The 25000-nt window shown below is 44.3% G+C and overlaps 1 protein-coding gene across 1 annotated transcript in view; it reads left to right on the forward strand.

Annotated features, from left to right (window-relative positions):
- LOC310797409 (uncharacterized protein) overlaps positions 1–25000 on the forward strand; it is a gene marked incomplete at its 3' end in the record, with an annotated part of 90493 nt that overhangs the window by 56981 nt on the left and 8512 nt on the right. The window contains exons 9-14 of the mRNA XM_083659778.1: positions 1–1160; positions 2306–2512; positions 11825–12085; positions 14045–14218; positions 20696–20866; positions 24191–24237. The exon at positions 1–1160 is cut by the window's left edge and continues 602 nt beyond it. Coding sequence (XP_083515904.1) covers positions 1–1160; positions 2306–2512; positions 11825–12085; positions 14045–14218; positions 20696–20866; positions 24191–24237 — 2020 coding nt within the window. The remainder of the gene's footprint in view (positions 1161–2305; positions 2513–11824; positions 12086–14044; positions 14219–20695; positions 20867–24190; positions 24238–25000) is intronic.

Below are 25000 nucleotides of genomic sequence, written 5' to 3' on the forward strand. Positions count from 1 at the left end.
ATCAGGGGGAATCTGCTTCCCGCTGCACGCCGCTGGATAACTACACGACCTGCAGCAGCCAATCGGATCCCTCCTGAGTACGTTGACGTGATGACAGAGGTGAGAGGCTTCACTGACAATCAAAAGGAGGAGTACTTCAGGAAAAAAGTCAGAGATGAGCAGGCCAGCAACATCATCTCCCACATCAAGGCTTCACGAAGCCTCCACATCATGTGCTACATCCCAGTCTTCTGCTGGATCACTGCTACAGTTCTGGAGCATCTGTTGAAAGCCAGTGAGAAAGTAAAGATGCCCAAGACCCTGACTGAGATGTACATCCACTTGCTGGTGGTTCAGTCCAAATGGAGGAACGTCAAATATGACAGAACTGAGAAAGATAATTGGAAGTTGATGCTCGCTCTGGCAAAACTGGCTTTTGAGCAGCTGGAGAAAGGCAACCTGATCTTCTATGAAGCAGACCTGTCAGAGTGTGGCATTGATATACCAGCAGCCTCAGTGACATCAGGCGTGTTCACGGAGATCTTTAAAGAGGAGTGTGGGCTGTACCAAGGTGACAAGGTCTTCTGCTTTGTCCATCTGAGCCTTCAGGAGTTTCTGGCTGCTGTCTACATGTTCCACTGTCACACAAACAGGGACGAGGAGGTACTGGACACATTCCTGGGAAAAGGTTTGGGTAGATCTGAAGACCGTGACCAATCCCTGGATGTCTTCCTGAAGACAGCCATGGACAAATCCCTGAAGAGTAAAAATGGACACCTGGACCTCTTTGTCCGCTTCCTTCATGGCCTCTCACTGGAGTCCAGCCAGAGACTCTTACGAAACCTGCTGGGTCAGACAGAGAGCAGACCAGACAGCATCAAAAGAGCCATCAGGAACCTGAAGCAGATGGCCGTATCCAATACCTCTCCTGACAAAAGCACCAACATCTTCCACTGTTTGGTGGAGATGAACGACAAGTCAGTGCATCAGGAGATCTTACAGTTCCTGAAGTCCGAGAACAGATCAGTGGATGAACTCTCTGAGATCCACTGCTCAGCTCTGGGCTACATGCTAGAGATGTCAGAGGAGGTTCTGGATGTGTTGGACCTGGAGGCCTACAACATATCAGAGGAGGGACGACTGAGACTGATCCCAGCTGTGAGGAACTGCAACAAGGCTCGGTTAGTCCTGATGTAAATACAAAAAGTATAGAACAGTGTATAGTGATATTTATACTATAGGGTTGTCACGATGCTACAATTTCTAACTTTGATATCTTCTACCAAGGTAAATACTGATGCTCTAGTCTATACCATTTTTGTATCGGGGGTTGGGGGGGGGGGGTTTGGACAACATATCAAGAGGCATAAAAAAAATAAACATTGGATGGACAGATGCATGCTTCTCTATAATCTAGGCCAGATGAAACTCATTAAAAGCATTGTTCTTACACAGTAGATTACCTCTGCTCTAGTCCAGTGGTTCTCAACCTTTTTGAGCCACGACCCACAAAAAAACTTTAGGCTCGGGTTCACAACGCCCCCTCCTGCCGCTACCATACCCAACGACAGTGTGCACGCATTCACACACTGATTTCACTCACTCACTGAAATCGTTTCTATAGTTTAGATAGCTTTATAATACATTAAACCATGTATGGGAGATTTAATCATCATGAAGGAAAAATAATTTTATTATTATTATTTTTTTCTCTTTTGACAATTATCCAGCGACCCCCCAAAATAATCTCGTGACCCCTGGGGGGTCCCGACCCCCAGGTTGAGAACCACTGCTCTAGTCATCAGCCTATCACAACACAGCAGATTACCCCTGCTCTAGTCATCAGCCTATCACAACGCTTTTAGCTTGTTGAAGTAACATACTGTACCCGCCAATGATAGGGAGGGGACATTCTGTAGTATGTTTGATTTTTCATCAAGAGAAAGCACTGCTGGTATCGCTACTGTTGCAAATGAGTATTGTACTCGTGTCAAATTTGTATTGATACTTACCGATACTATTGACAACTTTATATACTTTGAATGCCAAATAAACCAAGAGAAAGAACAAGTACTTTATACCTGACACCATCATAATTATAGTAAAGATCTATAGTTCCTCAAACATAGAGAATATTAACTGTTGTTCTACATAGCAGTGGTACACCGTGTTGTGCTTAACATGTTAGAAAGTAATGTGTCACTGTAATCACATTACTTTTTCCTGTAACAGAGTAAAGTAGTAGTAGTAGTAGTAGTCGTTGTCGTTGTAATTGCTTTATAAGTTGCTTGCTTGAAGTCCAACTCCTCATTTATTCTTTATTCAGATTGAGGAGCTGCAACTTGTCAGAGACTGACTGTGAAGTCGTGGCCTCAGCTCTGAAGGCCAACCCCTCCAAACTGACAGAGCTGGACCTGAGTCACAGCAACCTGACTCTGGAGGGAGATGCGTTAAGAAGATGGACGCTGCATTCAGGATTGAAGCTGATCTCTGCTGGACTAGAGAGTCCACACTGCAAACTGGAGACTCTCAGGTCAGACATCATATTTAATAATGTGCTGATATGAATATTAACTGATTGTTTTTACTCTGCTTTATTATTATTAGGGGTTCAAGCCCCGAAGGACTGTCTGTATGTATGTATGTCTGTATGTCTGCGCACAATTGCTCAAATCTGCATCACTGACATTCACTGATGACATCACAATTATACCAGTATGTCAAAATATCATCATCAGTGATGTCATCGATAATTATTCCAGGAGTGTCTTGTCTGTCTGTAGCCACTTCTAAACATGAACTCTGGATTAAAACCAAAACCGTAAATCAGGTCCGGCTATTCCCAGCAGTTCCCTTGGTAGACATGACTCAATAAACCAGTTAATCTCTTTCTAAACATGGGGAGAAGCTCCGGCGCTGCAGTTGAATGATATTGCGCAGTTTGGCAGAAGGATGGTGGACGGTCGAGCAGAGGGGGCGGGGAGGGGGAGCCTGCGGAAATGGTGCTGCGGAAAGCCTGTGGCAGTGGAGCCATGAAGTGGAAAGATACAGCAAAGATGGCGACGTCCGTGGTTGTGTTGTTTGTTGTGCTTCTAAAATAATTCCTAAATATATTTCCTCACACATACTTGGCAACGCGGAAAAACTATGAAGAAACTGGAAAGTGTAAGCAGAAGAAGATAGGAAGCAGCGACACGTCGTGCACAAAGATCCCAAAGGAGAAAGGTTGCTTCAGTGTTCGTGTTACCTGCCCTCCAGCGTGAGAGAGCAATGTGGAAGCGAGGGAGACCAGGCGGACAATCTGGGAAGATGCACTTAAGAACTTTGATGAGGTGGAATGGAAGTGTTGATTTTGCATGTCCTGGTCTACGTTCGAGTATGTGCTGAGTCTGGTGGAACCTGCACTAACATGCAAGATTACATGATGGCGAAAACCACTAGAAGCACGTTTGAGACTGGCCGTTGTGCTTTAGTGGTATGCCACACCGAGTGAGTATAGATAGTATAGATAGTATAGATAGTATAGATAGTATAGATAGTATAGCTGCGTGTTTGGTGTTGGACTGTCTACTGTGGGCTACCGTGTGTGTGAAGTCACATCTGCCATAATGAACAATCTCTATATACGTTTCATTTGCTGTCAAAGGGGGAACAGCTACAGAAGAGCTTAGATCATGAATGTGTGCACAGTAATTTAAGACAGTAACAGTAAGTTAGTTCACGGTAAGCGTAAACTAAGTGTTCAAGTGGCTGATTTAAGTGTTAAAGTCAAAGTGAACCAGAACGGAATGCACCAGCGCGAGCGTCGGACACTGAAAACGAATTGAGAGGCGGACCATATACGTGTCGATGATTTGATTTGACAATTCTGAGGACTGGCTTTGGCATTGGCCAATCCTGGCGTGTTCCACCCCCAAATCGAGTGGGATTCAGCCTGTCATGTTACGCGAGTGGGATCCGCAGAGTACCAGGGAGCCAGCTGCTTCGTGCGGAGCGAGCGGACAATCCGATCCATAGGTGCTGCCCGCCCGCCTGGAATCTCCGAGAGACGACCCCTGACAGCCAGGGAGGCTGTCAGGCTCAGAGGCGCGCGCCATTATCGTTATAAATATAAATAATATTCCTGGAATGCGTGTTTTAACGAGCCAGTTACATTTCTTTGCATTCTTAGACATTACCGTTTGATTTAGTTTGCATAATTGCTCAAGTTAGTAGTTAGTTTATGGGCTAGAATCTCTGCCAGATGACAGGCATTAGGTGCCATTTTCCCCTTCATTTGGAAGAGAAAATGATCCTGAAATGAAGATTTGATTGACAGCTGCATGTCGTGAAATAATTGGTTGAAATGGGGTAGAAATTTGATAGTACTAGGTGACGTCAGCAAACTTTAAATTACTGTTATCAATGAAATCTTGAAAAATTAACTTTTGATGTGAAAAAGTGTGAAAAACTAAAGAAATTAGATTGTTGTGATTTGTTTTGCATACATTATTAAATAGGTGCACTGCATACCCAGGTATTTGAACTAAAATAAAATAAAAGTAATTCTTGGGTTCAACTCGACTTTAAGTGTAATGACCTGTGGGTAGAAGCTGTTTTAGTGTCTGTTAGTTTTGGCGTATAGTGCTCTGTAGCGCCTGTGAGAGGGAAGGAGTTTAGACAGATCATGGCCAAGGTGAGATGGGTCAGTGATGATCTTTAAGTTTAAAACTACCCTTCAGTGTATTTTGTCATCTTTAAGATATTTCATGTGTGGTTTTACCTGGTCTCTTAATGAGCCACAGTGTTCGCAAGTCTATTTTGTTGACATATAACCTTATTCTGGGCTCAAGTCCTAAAGATAAGCTGTTGGTCAAAACAGGTGATAACGCCAGACATTATGGTTGTCTGACGACTGACATATGATATTCAGATAATAATAATTACTGTATGAGTTACAGTGAATAGCTGGCGTTAACCTCTGACATTAGCTAGCTGTTAGCTTGTGAGTTATGTTAGTTCCTACATGACAGTAATACGCCACTGAATGACCTGTGTGATGGCCACAGGCCACACATGGTAATATTATTTCAATTTACTCTCACCTCATTTCCTCATTAGTTTGTTGTTCACACAGGTTCATTTCATTTGCACTCACCACACCCCAAACAATTAACAATAATTAACAGCACACAGTTTCTTTAATTTAGAATATGTTTATTTGCTTTATGCTTGACATTGTTTTATATAAACACATTTAACACTGTCAGGTCACTTAAGACATTTTCTGTTATATTAATCATTGTTTCTTTCTTGAGTTACCATGGCTGTCTGGAGGTTTCCTGGTGGGGCAAAAGGCGTGGCTGAGGGCTGAGGACTATTAAGTACTGGAGCCAGCTCATCAGCCCAAACCAATGTGCTGCCAAGTTATGGGGGGGATTTGGGTTTAGTTAGTTTGCCTTGTGTTTAGTTGTAGTTGGCATCCATTTTGTTTACCCCCTGTGTTTCATTTGGTTTGCCCCAGTCACTATATATGTCTCCCCATGTTTCATTGTAGCAGGTCAGTTTGTTCAGTTAATACCTGTTACTTTGCTTTATTTCATTATAGTTCTGTTTTGTTGACCCCTTTTATTAGACCTAGGCATTATATTTTTGGTTTGTAAAAACTTTCATTCCTTTGGGTAAATAAAAAACCCTGATTTAATGGAAAATACCTGTGTCCTCGGTTGCTTTGCTGCTTGGTCTCTCACAGTTGGTGGCAGTGGTAGGATCATCCAGTGGAGGACACAGGATTTTTTTTTCTCTTGAACATTTTTTGAATTTTTCTTTTTTCTCTTTTTTGCTGCATCCCCTAACCCAAAAAATATATATAAAAAAAAAATGGTGCGTGGTGGAAAGACTGGGGCAAGACAAGGAGGCCCTGCAAGCCTACAGACCGGACAGGAGGAACAAGCCGGTGGTGAAGAGGAGGAAAATGGAGCTGCTGGAGTGGTAGAAAGCACTGAGGGTGAAGGTAAGGAGCCAACACTGTCGGACCTGATGAGCATTTTCCGGGCTCATATGGGGCAGCAGGAGGCCCGTGAGGAAAGACAGAAGGAGGTAACTGAAAAACAGGAAACACGGTTTAAAACACTTCAACATCAGTTTCAGCTTTTGCAGTTAGAAGTACAGGCCCGAACATCTCCACTCACTCCTCTGTCATCAGACTCTAATGTATTGGATTTGGAGGCTTTACCACCCACCACAGAACATTCTCAGGCCCAAGCTGAGCCCTCCATGATTGCTAATCCAACTATGGCCTCTGCAGGTCAGTTTGGCTCACATCGGGAGCCCAGATTGGAGAAATTAACTGACACGGATGACATTGAACATTTTCTTGTTACATTTGAGCGCATGGCTGTAGCATGCCGGTGGAAGAAAGTTGATTGGGTTTTTCGCTTAATACCATTGCTAACTGGCAAGGCTAGAGGTGCTTATGTGCATATGGACATTGATGATTCCCAGGACTATGAGAAGGTAAAAGCTGCAATCCTTTCTAAATATGACATTAACCCTGAGACCTACAGGCTAAGATTCCGCTCCCTGGAGATTTACCCGGAGGAGAGCCCCAAGGAGTTGTATGTAAGGCTCAAGGAGCTTTATGGGAAGTGGATACAGCCAAAAGGTAAAACTGTTCAGGAAATTGGTGAAATGATCATATTGGAACAATATTTGAGAATGCTGTCCCCTGAGCTTCAGGTCTGGATCCGAGAACACGATCCAGGTTCAGCAATGGAGGCGGCTAAGCTAGCTGATGTGTTTGTGGCTGCCCGGAACAAGGCCCAACCATGGGGCTATAACTCTTCATGGAGAACAAAGGACAGCCGCAGACCAGCCTCACAGTATCATGAGAGGCCAGCAACCGGTGGGGGTAAGCCTCCCATGTGGGAGAACCAAGCAACTAATATGCCATTAAAACCCCCTGGAAGAAAGCCAATTTGTTATCTCTGTGGACTAGAAGGCCATATAAAACCCATGTGCCCTAAAAATTCAGCTGAGATAACACAAATGTGCTATGTGCCACGCCCTCATGTTGAACCGGGCCAGTCAAGTAGAATGGCATCCATTGAGGTAAATGGAACAATGCTCAAGGCCCTACTTGATTCTGGGAGTGATCGGACTCTTGTACACAGAATGTTTGTACCACCCAACATTATCCGCACCAAAGACACCACCCCCATTTGTTGTGTACATGGGGATAAGAAGCCCTACTCAACAGCTGACATGTACATAAAAGTGGAGGGCCAAACCTACCTCTTTAATATTGTGGTTGCTGATAATCTGCCTTATGCAGCTGTGCTAGGACGTGACCTTCCAGTACTTTTTGACTTGTTGGAGTCAAACCAGAGTCAAATGGAGTCAGACCAAAGCAGAACATGCAATGTTGCCGTTACTAGAGCACGGGCAAAAGAATCAAACAAACACTCTGTGACTCTCAGTGCTCTGCCTTTTTACAACGAGGAGTTGGAGACTACACCCGGGAAGTCTCGGAAAACTCGCAGACAGAGAAGGGAGGAGAAGTTCCAACACACAGTTGTGACACCATCAGCCAACACTGAGTCAGAGTTGCCTTTAGGGTCCCAAATACCATCTAATATCATTGAGCTGCAGAAAACTGATCCGTCTTTAGTGTCTCTTTTTCAGAGGGCGGAGGAGAAGGCACCTGGAGCTGGGCTGGACATCAGCAGAGAGGAGTATATTGTGCAAAACGGCACACTCTATCGCCAGCAGGGGTCAGTGTTGCAGCTACTGGTCCCCCAAGCAGCTAGAGACACCATACTCACCTTGGGGCACTCTGTTCCCTGGGCTGGCCACCTAGGTAAACATAAAACTATAGCTCGCATTCAACATCATTTCCACTGGCCTGGCCTGCGCAAAGATGTTGCTGAATTCTGCAGAAGTTGCCCTCAGTGCCAGATCACATCTGCTAAAATTCCCTCCAGAGCTCCACTCCACCCATTACCGATCATTGGCACCCCATTTGAGCGCCTTGGGATGGACATTGTTGGCCCTGTTGAGAGGAGCAAGACGGGGAACCGTTATATGCTGGTTATAACTGATTATGCTACAAAGTACCCAGAGGTTTTTCCATTGAAATCCATAAAAGCAAAACCAGTCGCTTTCTGTTTGGTGCAGTACTTTTCCAGAGTGGGCTTCCCCTGTGAAATATTGACTGATCAAGGAACTAACTTCATGTCAACTCTGTTGAAACAGGTGTACCAGTTACTTGGTATTAGGAGACTGAGGACCACACCCTATCATCCTCAAACTGATGGACTGACGGAGCGCTTTAACCAGACCCTGAAGCAGATGCTTAAGAAGTTTGTGAATAGCAGTGGTACAGACTGGGACCAGTGGCTGCCATACCTCCTCTTTGCATACAGAGAAGTACCCCAGGCCTCCACTGGTTTCTCTCCATTTGAACTTTTGTATGGTCATGAAGTGCGAGGTCCTCTTTCATTACTGAGAGACATTTGGGAGGGAAACAAGGGAGAGGTGGGGTCTGTTAACATTATTTCCTATGTTGTCCAGATGAGAGAGCGCTTGGAGAAAATGAGTGAGCTGGCCCAATCACACATGGCGGAGGCCCAGCAACAGCAGAAGTCCTGGTACGATAAGGCAGCCCGGCAGAGGTCCTTTGACCCTGGACAAAAGGTGCTGGTGCTCCTCCCTAGTGACAACAACAAGCTGCTGGCGAAATGGCAGGGACCATTTGAGGTCATGAAGAAACTTGGGCCGACCACATACCAGGTATCAACCCCAGGGCAGTCACGCTCCAGGAGGGTACTGCATATAAATCTGCTGAAGGAGTGGGTGCAGCGACCTGGAAGGGAAGCAACAGTGATGCTTATCAGAAGTGTGCCAGAGGAAGACGAAGTGGACGAGCAATACTTACCTCCTGCTGGTGCTCAAGTGGACCTTGACCTCAGTCACCTGTCGGAAGACAAACGGCTTCAGGTGAGATCACTCTGTAATTCACAAGTGTTTCAGGAGAATCCTGGGAAGACCAATATGGTTGAACATGACATTGTTCTTAAAGAAAGTGCTTCTGTGAGACGACTCAGTTACAGGATCCCTGAGCGTCTGTTGGCCTCACTGAGGAAGGAGGTTGACCTGATGCTGTCCCTGAACATCGTCGAGGCCTCGAAAAGTGAGTGGTGTAACCCAGTGGTCCTGGTGCCAAAGAAGGATGGCAGCTTGAGGTTTTGTATTGACTTCAGGTACCTGAATTCAATTTCTCAGTTTGATTCCTATCCAACACCAAGAATTGATGACCTTCTTGAACGGCTGGGAAAGGCAAAATACTTGACCACCATAGATCTGTGCAAGGGTTACTGGCAGGTTCCGCTCGCTAAGAAGGCCCGGGAGCTGACAGCCTTCAGGACACCATGGGGTCTCTTCCAGTTCACAGTCATGCCATTTGGGTTGCATGGGGCTCCAGCGACCTTCCAGAGGCTCATGAACCAGGTACTTTGTGATTTCTCTGGGTTTGCTGCTGCATATCTGGATGACATTGTCATTTACAGTACCACCTGGGAGGAGCACCTGGAACATCTGCATGCTGTCCTGGATCGTCTCCGCTCTGCCGGGCTGACCATTAATTCATCAAAGTGCGTCTTTGCTGCTGCAGAGACAGAGTACCTGGGCTATGTCATCGGGAAGGGAGTGATACGGCCGCAGGTCACCAAGATCCAGGCCATAGAGTTCTGTCCTTTGCCACAAACAAGGAAGCAACTCCGCTCATTTCTGGGCATGGCGGGCTTCTATCACCGCTTTATACCACAATTCTCCACCAGGGCAGCTCTACTCACAGACCGAACGGGATCCCGGTGTCCTAATCAGGTCCAGTGGATAGATGAAGCAGTGGCAGCCTTTCAGGACATTCAGCAATCATTGAGTAATAATCCAGTTCTGTACAGTCCATGTTTTGATGAACACTTTGTTTTGCAAACAGATGCTTCCGACAGGGGACTGGGGGCTGTGCTTCTCCAGGGACCGCCAGGCGAACGGCATCCAGTTGCCTACATCAGCCGAAAACTGTTCCCCAGGGAGGTTCGGTATTCGACAGTGGAGAAGGAAGCGCTGGCTATAAAGTGGGCCCTGGACTCTTTCCGGTACTACCTCCTGGGTCGGGAATTCACCCTGGAGACGGATCACAAAGCGCTTCAGTGGATGGAGAGGATGAAGGACACCAATTCGAGGATCACCCGGTGGTACCTGGCACTGCAACCATTCCGCTTCAATGTTCAGTACATCCCGGGCAAGGAGAACCTCACAGCTGACTACCTCTCTCGCTGTTCCAGCGAGAGTCCTGAAGGGGGGGAGTGTGTGATGGCCACAGGCCACACATGGTAATATTATTTCAATTTACTCTCACCTCATTTCCTCATTAGTTTGTTGTTCACACAGGTTCATTTCATTTGCACTCACCACACCCCAAACAATTAACAATAATTAACAGCACACAGTTTCTTTAATTTAGAATATGTTTATTTGCTTTATGCTTGACATTGTTTTATATAAACACATTTAACACTGTCAGGTCACTTAAGACATTTTCTGTTATATTAATCATTGTTTCTTTCTTGAGTTACCATGGCTGTCTGGAGGTTTCCTGGTGGGGCAAAAGGCGTGGCTGAGGGCTGAGGACTATTAAGTACTGGAGCCAGCTCATCAGCCCAAACCAATGTGCTGCCAAGTTATGGGGGGGATTTGGGTTTAGTTAGTTTGCCTTGTGTTTAGTTGTAGTTGGCATCCATTTTGTTTACCCCCTGTGTTTCATTTGGTTTGCCCCAGTCACTATATATGTCTCCCCATGTTTCATTGTAGCAGGTCAGTTTGTTCAGTTAATACCTGTTACTTTGCTTTATTTCATTATAGTTCTGTTTTGTTGACCCCTTTTATTAGACCTAGGCATTATATTTTTGGTTTGTAAAAACTTTCATTCCTTTGGGTAAATAAAAAACCCTGATTTAATGGAAAATACCTGTGTCCTCGGTTGCTTTGCTGCTTGGTCTCTCACACCAGTTTGATATAACTGTCAAGCAGTTTGAGTCACACTCTTTCCATAAAGCCCACCAGCTTTGCTATATATTGGCTGGTTGTTGATATTTATAACAATATTGTGGCCTCTGGACGGACATTTTGCAGAGGTAGAGGCAGCAATACTGTTTCCGGTCTACTGCCTGGAAGGGAGACAAAGATCGTATATTGAAGGCACGAGCGATGCTCTTATCCTTTATGGACAAGAGCGCTACAGCCATGATGTTGCAGTAGAACAAGGTATAAGCCTTCGGTTCTTATCAATATATGATCTTTGGCTCAAATGATGATGTGTGTTATTACAGCATGCACTGTATGTTTTCATAGAACATCAATGGTGTACAGGTATGAAAAACTGACTGGAGGGGGCTTTAAGTGTTATGGTGCTAGTTAGACCCAAAATGTTAGTTTGTGTAGCTTGTTAAATAAATGTCTACCTCCAGCCTAGCAAGGGTTAATTTAGGGACAGGTTGAGGTTAATTTAGGATCAAGTTATTGTTAAGTCACGATCAAGTTCTCCATCCAACTCAAATTCTGCTTTTTACCACAATTATTTCCAGAGAAACTGCCATCTGAAAATATTGTCCATATAACATTGGATTCTGAAACTTAACTGAACCTTGTGACAGCCAGTCTGCTTTCAGATGGAAAGACTCTATAAGGCTGACATGCTGCTGATCCACACTGACAACATGCTGAAGTCCAATGGATTATGAAACACTGGATTGTTGAAAGCTTTCAGGGATATTTTATTTGATAGCTATTTGTTTTATTCTTTATTCAGATTGGGAGGGTGCAACTTGTCAGAGGTGTACTTTGAAGTCCTGGTCTCAGCTCTAAAGTCCAACCCCTCCCATCTGAGAGAGCTGGACCTGAGTGGATGCAGGTTGTCAGAATCTGACTGTGAAGCCCTGGTCTCAGCTTTGAAGTGCACCCCATCGTGTCTGAGAGAGCTGGACCTGAGTAACAACAACTTACAAGATTCGGGAGTGAAACTGATCTCTGCTGGACTAGAGAGTCCAGACTTCAGACTGGAGATTCTCAGGTAAAATCAGTTTACGGTTTTTCTCAGCTGATTTGACACATTTCTCCAAATTATGGTCTGTTCTCTCAAAACAGGATTCCTGAATCTGCAAAGGTTGCTCTGCAGGTTTACATTTGCTACTGACGATAGGATAATGCCATCTATGCCCACATTTTAGCGCTGAAACACCTGCTTTGGCATGTGGCATGCCTATGCCCAGTACAATTATAACAGGCATGCGCTTGTGCCCGCCCCCAATTTGCATTGTGCATGGCGTTAAACGAGCGCAAACGCTAAATTACCGCTTTTGGGAAGATCGGGCCCTTGGTCTGTTAATTAGCCACACTGTTAGCCAATGTATTTATTTATTTATTATAATAGCATTTCATATCATATATCTTATCATGTCATCAGTTATTATATCATTCTATCATTATAGTGGTCTGATGACTGACACATGAGACAGATAATACAGTACAGTATACAGTAAATAGCTAGCATTAGCCTCTGGCGGTAGCTCGCTGTTAGCTATGTTAGTTATGTGGGCATAAAATGCCAGTGAATGACTTGTTAACACTTTGAGTGCCACGGCCCTTGGGCAAAAGGTTGCTGTACTGTGCCACATAGGCCGCAATGCATTTTAATATAGCCATATCATTTTTTGTGTTCCTCTTATATGGACAACCAATAGCCTCAATGAAACTTTGAACCCTTCTGTTTCATTTAAAAAAAAATGTGTTTATAAACCGTTCCATTTTGGAAATACACCCCTCTGAAAAAGAGTGTTTTCGACCGAAAAGAGCATGCTGAAATTAGTTTCTGAGATAATCACATCTTTATGTTAGAAAGGCGACAGAATGAAAACATAGCCCAACATCGAGCCTGCTGCTGCCTGGGTGTGTGTGTACTGTCAATGGTTGTATGCTGTTAGTGCCCTGCGTGCCCCACCCCCCTCCTCCTCCTCCTCCGTGGTGGGAGGAGTCGAGTGTCTCTGCTGCGGTTTGCTCTGAGTTTGATCTGCACTGAAAAGTCCGCTGCCTGCATCCCCCCGCTTTTTTACAGCGTGTCCTCGGCTCCCAGCTGAGAATAATGTAACTTTTCAGAAAGACGCTGGTGTCGCCGTGTCGGCAACTAAATCATATGGATGGACTATCGCAGCGGACACGGATGGGGCTCAATTGTGGCAGCAGATGACTGCTGTTCACAGGCACAGCTAACGTAACGTTATGCTTCAAGCATATCAATGGCGATTTCCGTTTCCTCATGACTTCTTCTCTCTTTTCTCCTGGCCTTTGTCTAATCGGGAGGGCACTGTCGCCACCTAAGGGTTCTGTAAAATAGGTTAGACACATTCAATAGCTCCCATATTGTAAGAGGCGATGTAAGAGGCTTAGATCGACATCCCCCCGTCAAAATATGAATTTGGAGTTATTGACGCCATTTGGCGTCGCTGGCAGCCTACGGTAAATTTCTCCTGACGCCATTTGGCGTCGCTGGCACTCAATGTGTTAACCAGTTTGAGTCACTCTCTTTCCATAAAGCCCACCAGCTTTGATATCTGTTGTCTAGTCGTTGATGTTATAACAATATTGTGGCTCTAAACTAAAGTTTTTCAGAGACTGTCATGGCAGCATAACGGTTTCTGGTATTTCCATTCTGGGCGATGACAAAGAGTTGAGCAAAGAGAGAACAGACAAAGACAGAACAGCGCTGCAGTCATATGTGCATTAGCATAATGAGTAGAACAAGTTATTAACATTTGGTTCTTATCAATGTAAGTTCTTTGGCACAAATGATGACATGTGTTTATACAGCATTTTCATAGAACACAAACAGTTATACAGGTAGGAAAAACTGACTGGAGGGGGGCTTTAAATATAAGGGTCAGTTACTCATTAATACAGTCTGCCAGTAGAAATAATACAATGCTGACATAAAATATAACAGAATAACATTTCCATATGTCTTCTTGTCCTTCAGGCTGAGTGTCTGCCAGCTGTCAGAGAAAAGCTGTGAAGCTCTGGCCTCAGTTCTCAGCTCCCAGTCCTCTAGTCTGACAGAGCTGGACCTGAATAACAACGACTTACAAGATGCAGGTGTGAAGCTGCTCTCAGCTGGACTGCGGAGTCCTCACTGTAGACTGGAGACTCTCAGGTCAATATAACGGTTACTGTTCAACAGACCATCTAAATTCTGTTTCGCATGCACATTAATGTCAGAGAAAATATCGATTCTCGCATTTTCCTGCTGTGGTCTTTGAAACCAGCTGAAAAACCAACATTCAGCTCCACTTTCTCTCCTCTGAGATAATTATTTGTTTTTATGCTCACTGCCTGTTGGTGAAACCTGAAGTAAAGGACTTAATTAATTAATTAATTAATTGATTGGATTTATATAGCGCCTTTCTAGATACTCAAAGCGCTTCACATATCAGGGGAGGGAGGGGAGGGAACTCAACTCATCCACCACCGATGTGTAGCACCCACCTGAGTGATGCACGGCAGCCAGTTTGCGCCAGAACGCTCACCACACATCAGCATCACGGTGGAGATTTGAGGGCTGAATGTGCCAATTAAGTAATGAGGGATGATTAGGTGGCCATGATGGAAGGAAGGCCTGTGTGGGAATTTAGCCAGGGCACCGGGGTTACACCCCTCAGGGCACCGAGGTTACACCCCTCAGGGCACCGGGGTTACACCCCTCAGGGCACCGGGGTTACACCCCTCAGGGCACCCCTCAGGGCACCGGGGTTACACCCCTCAGGGCACCGGGGTTACACCCCTCAGGGCACCGGGGTTACACCCCTACTCTTGTGAAGAGTGCTGATGGGATCTTTAATGACCACAGAGAGTCAGGACCTCGGTTTAACATCTCATCCGAAGGACAGTGGTGAAGGACTTGTCAGATTCTGTCAAACTGAGTCCAGAACTGAACTGAAAACACAAACCTGATGCTGGTATCAGCTGTTAAAGGGATACGCCAACATTTTGAGAGATTCACCTATTTGCGATATTCCCGATAGTAAAACTGAATGTAGATGCTTTTCTTTTCCCTGTGCGTGCATTAGAAAGTGTTTCACCCCTCGATCCTGCTAGTGAGTTTAGCACTACAATGGCAGTATACAGTAGGGGAGGTCCGGGACGAATTAAGCACTTTTTGTTTTTTTTGTCATTGTGTAAAGATTGTTTCAGCTGGAGTTACAATATTTTTATGTAAGCAATCTACACATGTCCTCTGGCAATACCAACCGTAGTTTCGTTCCATGGGTCAATACATCAGACGTCATCAGATGGCAACCAGAAGCTGCGCAATGCTTCATTTGTCCCACAGTGGAGGGACAAATAAAGCACAGGCGGGGGACTAATGTAGCCGTTGTGAAAAAGGCACAAAAACAGCCAGGTAACAATTTTTTTCTGGCATTAACGTACAATTCCTTCATCTTTTGGTCATCTAAGAAACTAAGTATTATGAAATACATTTTAGTATGTTATATGTTGCAAATTAATATAATTATAACTTCTATCTATATATTTTGCTGATGTGATCAATATTTTACCTCCCTTAAATGGCTTATCCAAAGAAATATTTGAATGTGTGCATTTTTTTGCCCTCTATCCGTGGTCCTCTTCCTTATGCGAGGCATTGTCCTGCAAGCACAGATAAATGCATAGCCTAGTCAAGGCAATTGGAGCAAAGTGCTTTATTTGTCCCCCGTGCGTTTCCCTGGATGAAAGCTAAGCTAACACAAAGGATATGCTAACATTACACACAAAACAATCATTGAGCTGTAGTCTACCGATAGGTCTAACAGATGAATAGCATTAGCAGCATTAAATAAATAAATTCCAACACGCTAATAGAAAAATACACAGTTTGCAATATTTTACTCCCGTTTGAAAATAAGACGAAAAGGCAACGTTTTTGCGGATATCTCCGCCATCCACTGACTGGCCGAGCTGAAATTTCACAGGAAGTGAGCTACCAGGAAGTGTAACATGGGGGGGAAAAATCGTCTTCCTGAATTTCGTCAAAGATAGTATATGAGGACAAGCTCATTCCGTCCCCCTGCTTAATTCGTCCCGGACCTCCCCTACAGCTGCCTACCCCTCATTCAGTCACCAAAAATACACATTCAGACAGCAGCAGAAACACTTACATGTACATGTTATGACTCGTGTACTCAACACGCGATTAAATAATAACCCAACTTTATGGGAAACGTCATTTTAGAAGTAAATAAATACCAGCAAGTCTGATGACTGCACACAGCGCCTAAGGCAAACACGGAAGTAACTTTGGTTCCGCCATATTAGTTCTGGCGAAGGATTGACTTAAAAAATGATCGTTTCCCGGACAAGGCCACATGCCAGGGCACAAAGGCAATAGAGTGAAATAAGGGGTTTTGAAGCCTACAAATAAATAACTGACTTTCTGCTAAACTTAAACTTTTACAGTCTGTGTCAAAACGGACACACACACAAGCAGAGAGAGAGAGAAGTAAACATGATCATATCATCTTAGTTCAAATTGGCTAAGTGGGTAGTGTCTGTGGTGTCAGTCACAATTGTGATGTCATCAGTGATGTCACTTGAGCAATTGTGATGTCAGTGATGTCACTTCAGCAATCAGTTATGTCACTCGAGCAACTGTGATGTAGTATGAGCCGATGGCACACAGTTGCACAGTGGCGCCTAGGTGGAGGGGCGGTGTGTGTCTGTCTGTCAGTCAGGATTTTGGGAGCCCACGGACCGGACGATTTCCATAACTGCAGTCATGGCACATCATCCGAGTCTCCACCCTAGGAATTGAGTGCCGCGTGCTCGATCCCTAGTATTTTTATAACCCTATAACTATAAAAGTGCACTCAGTAGTGCAGATCTCTGCCAGGCACCACTACGCCTGACAAGGAAAATAACCAACTGGCGGAACCAAAGGTAAACAACCCAGATTGATGGTTTCTAGTGGGACTTTTTTGTGAAATAGGCTCCACCCACCATAGTCGATTAGATGAAAACAGTGTGACAGAGGTTCAGTGCAGAACAGTCCAGACATTATTTGTAAGAGTAGCGGAAAAAGTAGTTTTGGACAAAATTGGTGCAAAATCTAATTAGACAGACATGGGTAGGGCCTATACTGTATATCAGTAGATCCGTAAGCACCCAAGGAATCCAGGGAAAATTTAATTTAATTGTAAACACGAGGGTTCAAAAGTTGGTGTAATTTTGTATTTCATAGTAATGTAGGACTCTGAACCTACTCTACCTACCGGTTTGGTAGCTGTAGCTCTAAAGCTTGTGGCATACTCTTCGCGCCCAGCCAAGCGCATAGGGCGCACGGCGATTATGACGTCATCGCACGGGGCGTGTCGGGGGGCGAGGCCTGAGCGCAGCGCGGCGCGTCCATGGAGATTTTTCTATCAGCGCGTCGGGTTTTGCTGCCTGTGCCTGTGAGATCTCCGTGGTAGGCTATCAGCGGATATCTGCTGTGATTGAGTCCTCACCGTCGTAAAGTTGCCTTTGAAGCATGGCGTTCGATTATAACGAACTAGTTGTGTGGCTTAGCCTTCCCAAATGTTGAGGGTCGTTTTTTATAATTTAATACATAGAATTGGGAACGTTACATTAAATTTCATTCAGACTGCCTGGAGCCTGGAGCTGCGCACTGAGTATGTTCTGTTTTGGCCCGCGCAGAGTGCGCGCGCCCTCCTCGGAGCCCCGCCTCCAGCGCGTGCGCGAAGAGTATGCCAGAAGCTTTACGCCCGGGCCAGACATCTCTTGTCTACCTAGTGTGTGTGTGTGCGTCGTGTGGGGGCTGCAGCTGGGACGCGCGCGGCATCCACACAGGCAGCATTGCTGCTGCGTTGCAGCTGCTGCGCTGCTGTCTGCCAACTCTCTTCCTATAGAGTTGACCTTTTATTAAATTTGCTATAAACAATACAATGATGATTTTAACTGAAGATCGCTTGGGCTCACTTCATAATCGAGGCAGTATTGATTTGTGTGTGTGTGTGTGTGTGTGTGTGTGTGTGTCGGGAGGGGAGGAACGAAGCCACGTTGTAGCCTATGTACTGTATGTGGTTTTCAGAGGGCAGGAGAACTGCTGTGAGCTCATCCTCCCGTCTCAAATCAAAATGAGCCTTGATTGGCTGTGGCTGCCCCTGTAAAATAAATAAATAGCCTATAGCCTATAGAAATCAGTGGTCAATTCAAGTCGCAGGCGAAAACTCGCAAAAATCGAACCAGAGTCGAAAAAAGATATGCCGCAAATTCGCCCAGAGAAACAAAGACGGAAGTGTTATATTTGATTATGTCTGCTTTGAAAATGTAGTTAATAGTGCTTGTATGATATGATTATGAACAGCAAAAGATCATTTTAATGTCTATTTTTGTAGAGACACGCGCGCGGTAAGCAGAAAAAATAGGCGTCGCTCCTATTCTATAGATGATGGGCGGCTCACGCCTCGCAAGACACGCGCCTGAGATGCGCGTCTCATGGCGGTGGTGTGGCTGCTGTAACTTGTTAACATGGGCGACAAAATTAAAATCAACAGGTAACGCCACGCAGACGCACAGCAGATGCAAGATGTCTGGCCCGGCCGTTATGGTTTCTGAGGTACAGGAGGAACACAGAGACACACTCTCACCCATTCTAAAACATGATCTCCTCCTGCATTCGCCTGGCAGAGATAATCAAATTGCCTAGGTGGATGGGTGGCCAGGCGACGGGCGGCTGGTGTCAGTCATGATTTGCATCATGTTTTGTGTCACGAAAGTGACATCGCACTTTCAGGCCCTTTTTTTTTTGCCAAAATTCCCTGCAGTATTCTTCTGTTGGTATTCACTCATTGGATGATTGCATTCTCCCACAGTAATAAGGAAAAAACAGCACATATTGGCCATTTTTACACTTTATTCATTTGACACTGTCAGGGACCTCAGTAGCGTGTGGAAGATCCATACGCAGCCACAACAGCTTGGCACCGCAAATTAGGTGCCAATCAGGTGGCACACACCTGTGACTGGCACACACCTGCCAGCACTTGAAGCTTTATATAGAGTTTATATAATCATCATATAACTCTTCTGTTTTAACAGGAATATTGCCTTCAGCCATGGTTCAGTCATAGTAGCTTTGCTTTAGCAGTGTAAGCTAGCTAGCAGTCGATGCGTGCAGGAAAGATGGCGGATGGAGTGTTTTGATTTCGGAGCTGTGGCGCTGCCCTCTCTGCCCATGGAGGCGGGCATATAGTTTGATTCTACAGCCCTTCCGCATGTAGAACGCTCCGTTCTGATGCGGTCGTGACGTAAAACGCATCAGAACGGAGTGTTTTGCTTTAGAATGAACAGGGAGATCTGCCTGCAGGCTTGACTGAGGGAAGTCATACTACTGACATTGTAAGGATACCAATCTGGTTGAAAACCGGTAAAGCCTCCACATTCAATACCACTATCCCTATAGTCAGGGCCGCGGTAAGTACGGGTGCTGGACCCCCTAGTGGCGAGATGATTTTGTTTTATTTATTTTTTTACAAATGTAATTAAAAGCATTCTGCAGTGCACTATGTTCCTTTCTTGTTTGGGAATGTTTCGGGAAATGATTGCATTATTGATATACTGAAAATGTAGCCTATTTAAATAGAATTATCAACAATAACAATCAAGGAAGTTGCATGCTTGTAGGCTAGAGAAGAAGAAGAAGGCGCATGCGCGCACATGTTGTGTTGAAGCAACCAACAACCAATACAAATTGTTTAATCTGGCAATAAAGAAATGTGAACTTGACATGCTATTTTAATAGTCTACTCAAAAATGCACCTCCCACTATACAGCAAAGAGAGGAGTCAATGTTCCTTGAGATAATCATTGCCATTCACATCAGAATAATTAGTCTAGTCATTAAGTTTGCTGATAATATTTCTATCATGTTAACTCTGTGTCATGTTAACTGGTGTATTCAGAGCAAATAGGGAGATATAGAGCATTATCATCATGCTATATATCTCCCTCTTTGCTCTGAATGAGTGAGAAAAGGAGAAAATACTGAATAATTACATCACAACTGTATAATCCTAATGTTAATTTAAAATCAGATATTCCTCAAAATATGGCTAAAAATGTAAAAAAAAAAAACGTCAAATTTTGTGTGTGTGTGTGTGTGTGTCAGTGTGTGTGTGTCAGTGTGTGTGTCAGTGTGTGTCAAGTCAACTTTATTTATTTCGCCCTAATTAACAAGCATGTCTCAGAGGGTTTTACAGAGAATGTGTCTAACTGAAAGTCTAGCTAAGCACTATCAATGAACAGGATTGAACAATCTTATATTAGAGAGGGAGAGACAGGGAGGGGAGATACCAATGTATATCACAATATGGTTCATGTAAGAAAAATCCACTTAAGTAATCCAATTATCATATCCTATATATGTAATTACCTGTGTGTGCGTGTGTGTGTGTGTGTGTGTGTGTGTGTGTGTGTGTGTGTGTGTGTGTGTGTGTGTGTGTGTGTGTGTGTGTGTGTGTGTGTGTGTGTGTGTGTGTGTGTGTGTGTGTGCGTGCGTGCGTGCGTGCGTGCGTGTGTGTGTGTGTGTGTGCACACGCGTGTGTGCGTGTGTGTGTGTGTGTGTGTGTGTGTGCAGGCTCTCAGGTTGTCTACTCACAGAGGAAGGCTGTGCTTCTCTGGCCTCAGCTCTGAGCTCCAACCCCTCCCATCTGAGAGAGCTGGACCTGAGCTACAATCATCCAGGAGCCTCAGGAGTGACCCTGTCTGCTGGACTGAAGGATCAACACTGGAGACTGGACTCTCTCAGGTATGGAGAGGCAACGGGCCCTATCTTCACAAAAGCTGTAATTTAGCGTTTGCGCTCTTTTAACGCCGTGCGCAATGCAAATTGGGGGTTTGCACAAGTGTCTCTTATAATTGTACTGGACCCAGGCGTGCCACATGCCAGATCAGGCGTTTCAGCGCAAAAATGTGGGGATATCTGGCAGCACGGACGCACAGCCCCACATTGACAGGTGAGGGGTGGAAAATAGCAGATGACGGGCGGGGCCGTCGCAAATGCTGTTTTGTGCAGCTTGACGAAGGCGGATGTTTGGGCCCTGGATGATTATCAGCCTGGACATTTTGTTGATAGCGGCAACGTTCCTCTTGCTCAAGAGATGGATTGTATCCACTGTCTCAAGTAGCTTATTCACTGACAGCAGGATCACACGAGTAAATATCCCAATCACCACCTCTCTGCTATTTTCATTGTACTTTTCAGGGAGACGTTGGTCCTGAGGTTCCATCTCCTTTTGTACCTGGCTTGCTCCAAACACAACTCAGTGTCTCAGTGATTCATTTTATTTTTTCAGGCATGCAACTTCCTCTTTCATTTTGTTCATTTCCTCTTTATTTTGTGTCACGGTTTGTGCATTGGCTTCCATCCAACTTTCAAATCTTTTGAGGTGGTCATCTTGCTTGTCGAATCTCTTAATCAGAGCTTGGATTGCATTGAATATTTCTCCATTAGTAATATAACCTGACAGTGACTGCTTCTGTTGGTCCTTTTTAGCCTTTTGTAACTTTGCAGATTTTGCAGAGTATGCTCATGTTGTATTCAGTAGCGTAGCCAGACTTGGCTCATTGGGTGTGCCACAGAAAGCCAGGGTATGCCAGGGGGCGGACCATATAAAAATATAAAAATAATTTGGGTCTTTTCAAACCAGATTTAGAGGAATATTTGTGTGTTGTTTGCTCCTTTTCGCACTCATTATTAGCAGGTAGAAGCAGTCAATTAAATTGTATTTTTTGGCAACATGTAAAACCACTTTGTTTGGTATCTCAAAAAAGTCTCACCTACTTTTTCCAATGAGTGTTCTAGTCGGGAAAGAACGCAAGTTTGGTTGGCATGCAGGTTTGTCTACTGCAGAGAGATCTGTAGCGTTCTCAGTGTCCTCTGACTGCTGCTGAACAAACCACCAGTGTGTTTTTGGCCGCTGTTATTAACGTCATTGTTTCGGCTGCATCATCTTCATCATCGTATGTCTCTCCACTGTCCACCACCAAGTGTTCACCCCCAAAGCGCTTTTTTCAGTCAGAACGCTATGAAAATCATGTTGAGAGCGCTTCCATTGTGCACAAAAGAGTGTTTTTTTGTGCTCCGTTTGTTTTCCCCTGTAGTCGCGTGCAGTACAGATCAGAACACAACGACCACAAGGACGGTAGCCAGCTAGTTTTGTCTGTTTGATGTTGTTCACTGTCAACATGAAAGCCAGATTATTGCTAATTCTGGCAGCAACAGAGGTTGAAAATCCCTCGGGAGGAGAAAAGGTAGGCTACAGTAGGAAGAGTGAAAAAGACGATCAGGGCGCTTTTCCTCAATGTTCAACTTTTTCAGCTTAAAAAGTAAACGCCCACAGCGTCCTCCAAAAACAACAGACGCCACCAGCTCTGAAACGCCAGGTGCGTTCAAGAGGAGCACGTCTAGTGCGTCCTTACATAGAGAATGAATTGCAGAAAGACGTTGGCAGCTCCAAAAACGCTATTGGTCTGAATGAACAAACACAATTTAATTTTTCCCCCTTTCTGTTTGGGTGCGCCAGCTGTCTGTGTGGGTGGCATTTGCACACCCAGGCACACCCGTGGCTACGCACATGGTTGTATTTATCAAATTCTTCCTCCATCTCTTCAAGTTCATCTTCCTCACACGCCTCTCTGAGTGCTGACAGGTTGTAGTCATGTTCTCTTCCTCACACACCTCTCTGAGTGCTGACAGGTTGTAGTCATGTTCTCTTCCTCACACACCTCTCTGAGTGCTGACAGGTTGTAGTCATGTTCTCTTCCTCACACACCTCTCTGAGTGCTGACAGGTTGTAGTCATGTTCTCTTCCTCACACACCTCTCTGAGTGCTGACAGGTTGTAGTCATGTTCTCTTCCTCACACACCTCTCTGAGTGCTGACAGGTTGTAGTCATGTTCTCTTCCTCACACACCTCTCTGAGTGCTGACAGGTTGTAGTCATGTTCTCTTCCTCACACACCTCTCTGAGTGCTGACAGGTTGTAGTCATGTTCTCTTCCTCACACACCTCTCTGAGTGCTGACAGGTTGTAGTCATGTTCTCTTCCTCACACACCTCTCTGAGTGCTGACAGGTTGTAGTCATGTTCTCTTCCTCACACACCTCTCTGAGTGCTGACAGGTTGTAGTCATGTTCTCTTCCTCACACACCTCTCTGAGTGCTGACAGGTTCTAGTCATGTTCTTGTAGCCCAGCAGAAGCAGCTTGTTTACCATCAGCCATCTCGGTCATGTTTGGAGTGAAGACCAAATTCAAGATGGAACTCGACAAAGCTCAAACTTTGGTGTAGTTCAGTGTGATTTACCACACTTTCAGTATGATTCTTGGTCCAGATTGATGATTGATTTTTATTTATGGATATAGAGAAGAGAATTTACAAAATCCAAGGGATAACATGTAAAAGTGAGAACATACAACATAACATGAAAAAAGTCACATCAATATAGCAATTCTGAAATCATCAAGAAACATGAAATTAACTTCCTGCCCTAACTTTCTATCCTCTAATCCCAATCAGCAGCAATTTCAGAAAAACAAATAAAAAACAAAAACACCAATTATATAATTATATAAGTATCATGAATCAAAAACACTATTTTGCTGGCAGTAAAACCTGTCCTCTAGCTGGTCACTTTGCTCCAAAGATTATCCCGGACCTGCCTTATGGACCATTACTATCTATGAGCCCAGATACATGGGGGCAGTACCATTAATGATGTTATACATATGGTTTAGCTTTGACTGTTCAATCCTAAACTCAACAGGCAACATGCCCACCTTCTTGAATTCATTACATCTTACATGCATCCTAGGAGGAGCATTCAGTAGATGATAATAATATTAATAATAAGAGTAACAGACCTAGGACGTATAAAAAATAAAAATAAATCTGAACCTGCAAAAGTAGTACACTCCGCCATCTTGCCCAACCCCCCCACCACAGTGCATTGTCCTGTCTTGTCTAAGGTCAAATGCAAATGAAGTAGAGTCACATGATCAAATGTTTCATTTCCTCTTGAATGTTTCCATCATCAAAGAGAATCTGCTGATCTGATTTTGTTTCTTCCTCCAGTGTGGACCATGATGCAGAGCAGTGGTTGAAACCAGGTCTGAGGAAATGTAAGTATGCATTTAGTTTGATTCATGAAAACAAAGTAACACAATCAACTATTTTGTAACACAATAATAACTTCACACTATTAAGCATTAGTTAAGTATTATTAAATACTTAATTCATCATTTATAAAGCATTGTTCATACAGTAACATTACTAAGCATTAGTAAGTCATTCATAAACACAGTAACAGTAAAATGTTTTATTCCTGATTAATAAGCTAATCTATCATGTATTCAACAATTGTATTTGATCTAATTTATAAATGCTTTGTAAGGCATAGATAGTCCTCACTTTAAATGATGTCACACAAAATACTTAACTAACAACTACTAACTAGTAACTACCTTAATTACATGGGGTGTGTCTAGCTCACACATGGGCAAAATACGGCCCCTGTGTGGCCTGCGATGGAACTGCAAAACAAAATAAAAAATACAGTGCACCTGAACACAACATGCAAGATACCCGCTGAATAAGTGTCCAAATGTTCATGTCATTCTGGCCAATACTCCACTTCTGTTATAGCATTTCAGTCTGGAATATGGAATTCTAATTGGCTGGTAACTTCAAAATCTAGCAGCCATATTATGGCAGGTGGTCAAAAAAGTTAATTTCAAGCCCTGCAGGGAGAGCAGGTGATGACATAGGAGTGAGTGAGAAAAGGATCAAATATTGGTGGTTAAGACTGAATAATGACATCACAACTGTTAATTTAAAATGAGTTATTCCTCTAAACCTGGCTTCAAATGCCCCACATTTTTCGCG

This window comes from Poromitra crassiceps (genome assembly GCF_964638095.1).
Source record: "Poromitra crassiceps genome assembly, chromosome: 23".
Classification (NCBI taxonomy): domain Eukaryota; kingdom Metazoa; phylum Chordata; class Actinopteri; order Beryciformes; family Melamphaidae; genus Poromitra; species Poromitra crassiceps.